General features: G+C 31.8%; 1 protein-coding gene across 1 annotated transcript; it reads right to left on the bottom strand.

Moving 5' to 3' along the window:
• Positions 1 to 4144: 4144 nt before the first annotated feature.
• LOC145013002 (WAT1-related protein At2g39510-like) lies at positions 4145 to 7886 on the bottom strand. Its single transcript, XM_078971808.1, has 7 exons — positions 7538 to 7886; positions 6794 to 6856; positions 6586 to 6702; positions 6244 to 6490; positions 5619 to 5780; positions 5383 to 5534; positions 4145 to 4626 (listed from the first exon to the last, which is right to left on the bottom strand). The coding sequence occupies exons 1-7, from the start codon at positions 7741 to 7743 to the stop codon at positions 4440 to 4442; spliced, it is 1134 nt and encodes a 377-aa protein (XP_078827934.1). The 5' UTR covers positions 7744 to 7886; the 3' UTR covers positions 4145 to 4439.
• Positions 7887 to 10067: the final 2181 nt, after the last annotated feature.

Here is a 10067-nt window from a genome sequence, read left to right as displayed (position 1 = left end):
ATTTGGTGTTGACTTATAGTGTTGGGCCCAACCAGGACTCAATTGATATGTTCAATTTGAAGTCTTATGTCGTCATCACAAATTAGGAAATCGGGAAACAAAATTTTAGACAATGAGATTGATTCTAATCCATGTCTCATGTCTGTATGATATCTAGCAGAACGGAGGAATATTGGATCACTTATCTTAGGACCAATTTCTATTTATTTTATAGTTCTGAAGTTGTTAAGGAAGCACTCTTTGTTGTTTAATTTAGAAGTTATACCAGTAATTTAGTTTTAGACTTATCCAAATAGGAGACTGTTAGATTAGGTGTCTAAGCCAATAACTAAATTAGTATAATCTTGAATTATTAACAAAGTCATTTTGGGTTGCCCTCAAACCTAGTAATTAAATAGTATTACTTTTAGAAAGAAAGATAGAGAGAGAGAGAGAGAGAGAGATAGAGAGAGAGAGAGAGAGAGAGACCGATTTATTAATGTATTATGTGATTAATAAATTAATTAGAAATCAAAATACATGTATTAATATGTAATTAAAATAATCTATTAATTAGAAATCATATCATTTAATTAATAATTATTTAGAATTAATTTTAGGATTAATTGAACTAATTAAAAGTGATAGGATTGTTTGGTTATTTGTTGAAAGTTGAAGTAGGAAGGCTCTAGAACCCCATGGGATGGGATGGATGGAAATTGGCTAGGAAGAATCTAGAATTTTCGTTTAAGGGTGCTTGGATAAGAAAATAAGGCAGTTTGATTATTTTACTAATTAATCTAGACCTTACCCCAAAAACCCTAGCTTTGGCTCCAAGTTTCATTAAGCTATATAGAGGGTCATATAGTCTTCAAATTTCGGCCACTCATTCTTCTCTAGAGAAAGCCGAAATTTTACTCACTTCTCTCATCTCTCTTCAAGTATCTTAGTTGCTAGTATTGGGTCTGAACCATTAGAGGCATGACACTTGTGGTGCTCGCTTCCAAAAAGCTTTGAAGAAGATTTTAGATTTGCTTACTATAAAAAATCAAGAGGTATGTAATCTTCCCTTATGAATTCAGATTTCATTAGGATTTTTGTAGTTTTATAGTTCATAGTATGTTGCCTTTATGTGAAAAACATAGATCCTCCTTAGTTGCATCTACCATAATCATTTAATTGTTAAATGTTTTTCCGCTTAGAGCATTGTTTTGTAATCTACATTTTCCTTCAATGTCATCTTTTTATGGCGCCATGTGTCTTAGTCTCGCAGTACAAGTCACCTTGTCTCAAGGAGAGCTTGACTGTTGACCATGCCACTTAACGGGCTCCGGTGCTGCAACGTCATCATCATAGTGTATTTCTCGCAGATCTTCGGACGGCCATAATTGTCATATACGAGCTTTATTTTCGGCATTCTTTATATCCCCAAAATCCTCTTGACGGGCCCTACAACTTTCATTAAGGTCAACCGCTAATTGTCACTCTATCTAAAATTCATATTTGAACCGGTTTATAATGATGAAGTCCATGTGAAATTCATAAATCTTTTATATGAACTTCGTTCTCGACTACTTTACATCGACGATTTTATATTTACGAGATCTTCAACGCTTGTTTAGATTGTTTCTTCTAACAATCAATCGATTTGAATTTCGATTTCTATGTGTGCACTGCTGCGCTGAAACTTCAAAAAAATCATAACGTCCTCTCACAAAGTTAGATTTGGACATTCCCTATATGCACGCTCTCGGTTTTATGACTACTATGACTTCCATTTAGATTACTCAGGCTAATAAGCGATATATCAAAAATTCACTTTTTACAATATACAGAGTCATGTCAGTTTAATTGTGAAACTTCGAAGAAGTATAACTTTTTCATACAATGTCGTATTTTAGAGTTCTTTATATGTACATAAACCTTGTCACATATACAATAATTTTGGTTAAGATTATTTATCCTAAATAATCTTCTATCAAAAAATAATTTTTATCTCTTACTATATCTTAATCGTCAATCCCAAATCTACGCGCGTTACAATATATATGCATGACCCATGAGAACCTTATTTCACTGCTCAAAAACTGGTTTTAATTTATATTCGAGGGAGTAGTGCTTAAGAAATTCAGTTATATTCTTTGCCCAGTCGTTCTCTCATTGTCTACTCTAATGTTGACCAGGGTGGCTGTCTAGTAACTCGTCGGTCTACATCAGGCTATTGTGTCTTTTTAGGTCACAATCTTCTCTCCTGGTCTTCCAAATGTTAAAATACAATCTCAAGTTCGAGTGTTGAAGTTGAATACATGGGTGTTTCTAGTGCAGTTACTGAAACATGTTGGATTTGCAACTTACTTCTCGAGCTTCATTATATGTCTGTCAAGGCTACCACCGTTTATTATGATAATGTTAGTGCTATTTACATGTCATCCAATCCGGTTTATCACCAACACACCAAGCATATCGAGATTGATTTGCATTTTGTTTGAGACAAAGTCGTTATCGGTCATATTCGCGTACTCCATGTACCGTCTTATTCATAATATGCAGATATTTTTATAAAGAGCCTGTCATCTCCTCTGTTTCTTGATTTTCATTTCAATTTAAACGTTCGTGATCATTACCCCATTCAAACTGCAATGGGCTGTTAGAGTATTATTTGTATTATTATTCATAGTCCCCTCATATGTTTGGCCCTTTTTTGATTTATATATATATATATATATATATATATATATATATATATATATATATATATATATATATATATATATATATATATATATATATATATATATATATATATATATATATATAGATTGAGGGTATTCAATGATATATCTATTATGAGAAAATATAGACGATTACACAAACTTATTATGGAATTTTAAGAAAATATAAGAAAAAGAATATGAAAATAATAAAACAAATCTAATTAAAACTTCTTCATTCTCATGCACTCTAGATAACGAAATTCAAAAAAGAAGATAAAACAAAATAAAAAGAGAAAAAAGTAAAGTGTTTTTTATATAGAAAAAATATTAAATAATCATTTAAGTAAGATAATATGAAGAGTTTTAGTTTCAAGTGAATATGGTTTAAGAAATTAGATTCCATGTTGCCACTGCTCAGCTTGATTATTGCAAAATGATGAACGTTGTAGCTTTCATAAGGGTGGGCGTGTTTGCTCAGCTTGATTATTATAACACGATGAACGTTGTAGCTTTCAGTGTAAGGGTGAGCGTGTAGATGAGAATATTATAAGAGATGGGTTAGGGCCATATGTCTAAAATTTAGGATGTTATTATTTATTCCTATAAATTTAAAATATTCGTTGGTGATGAATTAAACGGCATATTCATGAAATTTAGATTTTTAGGGGACTTGGGCTTTCTACCTTGAACGTAGGCTTCCTGACTTGCATTTAACCGGTTAAGTAACCACACTCTTCAAAATAACATGGCCCAAAAAAAACCTTTTGTTCAACAAACGAAATGTAGTTAACTAAAGATTTGTTGTGTTTTTTAAGAAAAAGATTTGTTGTATTTATAAACTCCTCAATGAAATCATTATTATAGAAAATGTGAAATTTTTTATAACCAATTTAGGTTATTTGGTCATTTGACAGTCAAACCAAAGCAATTTGGCTAGTTTGGCCTAACCAGCCCTTTAAAACAAACCTAACCGTATATGTTATATGTTTAATATTTTAATTAATATATTTTCTTCGATCTATAGCTTAATTGATCAAATTTGATGTGTTTGTGAAATAAATACAAGTTCCAAACCAAAAAACCCTCAAATTGTAAAATGAAAAAAAAAAAAAAAAAAAAAAAACCTTTTTACCCTTTATTTCATTTTCAACTTCTTTTCAAAATCTTTTTCCCCTAAAATAATAAAAGAATATATCAAAACCATAAACCGGACTTCACGACTTCATTGACTACCTATCCATGTTATGTCGTTCTTTCGATTTGCTCTTTCCTTGTAATGTCATATGAGGGTAAATAGAAAACTCAACCCAAATTGAAAAACCTTCTGAATTGAACCATTTCTTTCGAGAATTCTAGAATCAAATTTATTATTTTGGCCTAAATTCTTTGAAATAACATAATTTACATGATTATAATGAAAAGTATACACAATTACATAATAAGAAGTAGACTTCACTTAAGTTCCACATTTTTAATAAAATTTATTTTGATTAAATCTATCCCATAAGTAGTTATAATGTCAAAACAAACAACAAAGTAGTTGATGGTCTATAACCCTAATATTCTTGTGTCATGCGGCAATGAGGTCGAGCATATATCCAACAATTGCATCTCCCCTGCAATGTGTTTAAGAAAAGCTAAACAAGCGTTGTGCATGTGGGAGATAGCCATCAATCTCCACCAATGTTTGAATTAGGAAAAACCCTCAAGATTCTAAATAAATTTCTTTATCTTTTGGATGATGAATTAAACATTAGCTTCTCCTTTGTGGCCTTCTTTTGAAACAATTGTACTATCTTGATTTTTGTCGTTAGATGTCTCTTTATCAAACATATCTACGTCGTTGTTTTTTGAACTTGACAAACTCGAGTCCTTACTCTTACCCCATATGATCAAGTACAAACCTAGAACAATGATGAAGGCTCCCACAACCCTGAAATCATTACAAGTTATGGTAAATTTAGATAAATAAAAGAGAAACTTACTTTTTATCTCAGAATTTATTTAATTTTTGGCTACAAAAAGTTTTCTTTTTTCCAATGTCAAATCTTATTGATGTTTGTTTTTTTCACGTTTTTTGGTCCAAGTCCTAAGTAAAATAATCATGTCTTTCTAAATAAAATTGTAAAAATCTACTAGTTTTTAATATCAAAATTACTTGTAAACAGGAACCACTGTCCGGAATTTTATAGAAAAAGATTTTATAACCAAATTGCAAATTATGAAATTTACTATAAATAAAAAATATAAGAATAATTAAAAAAATAACAATTTTATAATATCATATCTAACAAATTATACCAGTTTCTTATATACCATTAGTACAAAATTATCACACATTTGGTAATTCCATGGTTAAGAATTTCGGAAATTTTTTCTTGATTGTCCACTCTTTACAATTTTGAAAAAGAAAATCATATTTTATAATTGTGAAATTTTTCTATAGTTAATTAAGTAATTGTTCATAAATTGTGGAATTGTCCATAAAAAAATTTCTTCTAATGTTTTTGCAGTCTTTTGGAATAAATGATAATTTCATAATTTTTAAAATTTTAATTGCTACAAAGTTTTTGAAATTATAGGCGATTTTGTTTTATTGTCAAAAAGATAATCAATTTATTAAATACTTCATTGTAGACGGATCATATTTGTGATATAATATTCCGTAACAGGAAAGATTTATCTGTACCTTCCGAGTAACAACCGCTCAGCTAAAGCAAATGAGCTCACAATTGCAACAATCACCATCCCTAAAGGGTTGAAAGCCGTCACAAAAAAGGGTCCTTTTTCCTTCATCACTAACCCCGAAGCATAGTAGCTAGCCCCAGATCGGATTATTCCCTATTCACATCATTTATATATAAAAAATTAGAGAAAACTTAAAGAAACAAAAGAAGACGAATTAATTATCAAAAGGTTTCTTACACTATAAAGAGTAGCAATAATTTCTGTTCTCTTGTGCATGGACCAAATGCCAGATTTACCATTCTCGATAAGCAAAGTTACGACAGTTCCTTGTAGAGCACCCATCATACATATAAGTGTCGTAAGGGATAATTGAGCCGGGTATTCCTTAAGAGTCATAGCCTGAAAGATTAAAATAAGCTTTTGTATAAAAATTCTACATTCTCTATTTTAGAGAAAAATCGGTTTTTTTTTTTTTTTTTTATAAATTTTTCTACATTCTCTATTTCAGAGAAAAGTGGGTTTCGTCTGAATTCTCCATCCATTGTTGTTTTAGAAATGTTTTTGAGTGTACGAATTGCTTTTATTAACAAAAGAAGAGTTTCCTGAAAAAAGAAACCATTAAAATACATTTCTTTTTCTAAAATAACGAAATGACATCATATGTTGCAAAATGCTGATGTCATTTTGATATTTAAGATTTCTTTTTTTGTAGTAAAAACTATTCATCAAATAATTTCATAACGTACGTAATTAATGGTTATTTGAGTGTGAAAACTGATCAATTTGTGAAATGGACCCTACCTTTTCGGTTTCTTTTGTGATTATAGAAAATAAATAACGAAAAAAAAAAGTAATTATTTACCTGAAGAATATAAAAACTAGCCCAACAAAAGCAACCAGCAGTGATCATGATGGCACCCTTGATGTGTTGGTCTTGCGAGACCAAGGCAGTGGAAGCTACAACCGGGTGCACCCCGGTTCCCTTGGTCCATGGCAATGGAACCGGTGGTCCATTAACAAGTGTCATGACCATGGCTCCACCTACTGTAATCAGGGTTCCAAGGATCTTCCCTTGACTATGCAATTTCTTCACGTTGACCTTCTCAAGCCTACGAAAACAAGTCAAAAAATACACACTGATCACACACTTGACACTATATACTAATGCTAACTTAAATTGTACATTATGCAAATGAAGTAGTACCTAAAGATCCACGCCATTACAAAAGTCAAAGCAGGGAGAACGTTGCACATTGCGATTGCAAATGTTGCTGTTGTGTACTTCATCCCGGTGTAGTATAGTATTTGGTCCAAAACTGGCCTGGTGTTGATTAAAATAATTTTATTAGAAATATTCATTAAACACATTTTGACCTTTTGAGTCAAACGTGTTATTGTAGCCTGATACGTACTCAATTAGCGCCAACAAGGATATCTTCCAAAATACAGAAAATGTCATCTGAGAACGTATTTTCCTGTAATATAAACATAATATATATTAGGTATTGTATATAACTTTTTGGAACACTTTTTGGTACTTTGAAAAACCATTATAATACCTTTTACCTTTGAAAACTTGTGATTTTTTAGAGGTTACTTCAACTAACTTTTGTTCCCTTTACTTTAAATAATATATTATGTTACCCTCTAAGTTTGTTAAGATGGTATATAAATAAATTAATTAGTAAAAGATAAAAGATATATACCAACATATCATTAATACTTACTAAATTTTATAAAAAAATAAAATAAAATAACAACAATATCAAATCCTAAAGACAGTAATGATTATATATGTAAGGCCATTATATGATAATTTATATTGTCTTTTGTTTGTAGTTTTGTAGAACGGCTACGATCTTTTGTTTGTATTACTATATAGGTGTGCTTAAAAACGAAAATAATTAGATATGAACCTTTATATATGCATTTCATACATATGATAATAAGTTAACTAATTTGAAACAAGAAAACTATTAAACAAAGGTTAATGATTAAAGAGTGTCTATGTATAAGTATAAATATCTTTTAAAATAAGTTACTAAAAAGTTGTTACAAAAAAGCCTTAAATGGGTTGCATTGTGGATGCTTTTGTACAACAAACGAGGAAATAATATTTAAAACATGTATTATAATTTAGGGTGGCACAAACATACCTTTCAAAATATAGAGCAAATGGGCCAAAAGCAACTGCTGCAGCAATATTTCGATAAACAGAGAATGTGTAAGGATTTAAGCCCTCGTTTAAAGCAGACTTCACTATAAGATTGTTAATAGCGTATCCTAGTTGTAGAAAAAGAACCCCAATATATGGCCTTCCTCGCTTGCAAACACTCCAAAACCAACCCTTTGGCATCTCCATCGTCTTCCTTTGATCAGTTTGTTTTTAGTTTAAGTTCTTCCTTTTTATCCTCCAAATCTCTCCGGTTGCTAAAAATGAGAGTGTTTGGAGATATTAATGTTGGGAAATAATGCTTATAGAGGTATATATAGAAGGGTTAGGAAACAAGGATCAAATTGCATTGTGGTATGTCATCCATTAATGATATCATGTTAGAAGCCAAAATGTCTTATAAAGTTTAGGTACGTGAATGTTTTGCATGTGTCATCCACTAACTTCATCTTTTCCTTTACTTTTGTGTTACGAAATAAAACATAGTTTTCCAAATTTTTATTTTCAAAACAAAAGTATTTAAACAATTAATTATATTACAAAGTTGTTGAGAATAGTATCATTTTAAGCTCTTTTATGGTTCTTTTATGTTATACGGATATAATGGAAGGAGCCGTGTGTAATGTACATACGTATATAAAACTTTTTTTTTTGTGTGTGTGTGTGTGAAAAGAGTGTACGTCTTTTTTGTTATGCATTTGTGTGTTTGTTTTGCTTGTTTGCATATACATACAGCAAAGGTTAAGGACAAGAGAAAATTACAAATCGAGTTTTTTATTTTTCTTAATCATTTTGTCAAAAATAACTAAAAATTAACCATTAACTAAAAGTAGCCATTGAAACAGCAGATAAGATTAATTCGACTACTATTCCGTACCTCATCTTTTGTTTCAATGTAGTCTAGCTATAAAAAAATTCTTCATTTTTTCCCACAAAACCGCATATAGGTTAGGCCTTATTAGGTTTCCTCTTGCCTCAACTACTATTTGGTTCATCCTTTTTTTTATGTTGATTATGGTTTATACATTTTGACTACCAAACATTATCAAGGCATAACACATAAAAATGTACAAACCTGAAACTAAACCGAAAAAAAAAAAAAAAAAAAAAAAAAAAAAAAAAAAGAATAAGAACAAGAACACAGAAGACAGAAGACATGTCATCTGCGATGTACAAGTTTTTAGTGCACATTATATGCATCAACGTCTTATACACCATCGACAACAAAATATATATATATATATATATATATATATATATATATATATATATATATATATATATATATATATATATATATATATATATATATATACACACTAGACTGATTGTTGTTGGGAGCTTCCATCAAAGAAAATTATGTATTTCACGTACCCACAAATGACATAATTTTTTTATTTAAGTTTATGTATTATGTGCCGATAAGCCACGGAACAGCAAACATATCCGATAAAATTGTAATGATCCAAAAATCATGACTAAAAGTTTCCTTTTTAAAATGTTACTAAAACCATATTTATCAATCCATAACATAATTCATAACATAAAATCAGAGTGTTAAATCAAAACATATTCTTAATATCAGAGCAAGGTTGACTAAACAATGGTGTGTGCCATACGATCACCCCGAGCTCTTCCCTCCACTACCGGAAGTACCTGAAACCAAAACTGAAAACCGTAAGCACGAAACTTAGTGAGTTCCCCAACCTACCACATACCATACATAATCACATACTGTAAGCACTGGGCCACGCCCGCTACATCGGGCCTCACCCACTACATCGGGCCCCGCCCGATCCCAGGCCACGCTTGTCTCTGAGCCCCACTCGGTATATAGATATGTTATACTTTAGGCACCGCCTGTCTTCGGGCCCCGCCCACTAACGCATGCAAACATATAACCATAGCACATAACACATAAACTGAACATACTCTAGTGCATTACTGTCCTAAGGCCTCACCTATTTTGGGCCCCACCCCTGTCCTACTACTAATGAGTCATGGAACCCCGTCCAATCTCCTGTTGATAGTGAGATATGTGCCCAACCCACACTCACTTCTTTCCTAACTTGGGCCTTGCCCCTACTCGGCTACTAATGAGATATGGAACCTCGTCCATACTCTGCTAATGGTGATGTATTATTGGACCTCGCCCACATTCACCTCCCTACCAGGTACATACAAGTAGCACACAGACAACAAGTATACTCTATCATGCAAACCATTCCTTGGGCACCCGCCAGACATTGGACCTTGGTCCTGAATATCATACTAGCAAACAGTACCTAGGGCTAACCCCCGGGTCCTCCTACTCATAACTACATGGGCCAGCATTGTGGCCGTAGACCCATTTAAACAAGGGGAAAAATCACATTGCACTGCTGAACCCTGATGATACTCCTTTGGCTACTGACTAGCAATTCCCGAACTGCTGACCCTTCGGCTTCCCGGCTACCAAAACCAAACATTACTTAAGCCAATACAATAACCCTTTCGGGGGTGAAATAACCATT

The sequence above is a fragment of the Lactuca saligna genome, chromosome 8 (assembly GCF_052625555.1).
Source record: "Lactuca saligna cultivar CGN05327 chromosome 8, ASM5262555v1, whole genome shotgun sequence".
In the NCBI taxonomy this organism is placed as follows: Eukaryota; Viridiplantae; Streptophyta; class Magnoliopsida; order Asterales; family Asteraceae; genus Lactuca; species Lactuca saligna.
The sequence above is the reverse complement of the archived record's forward strand: the minus strand, read 5'-3'. Positions and strand labels throughout refer to the sequence as shown.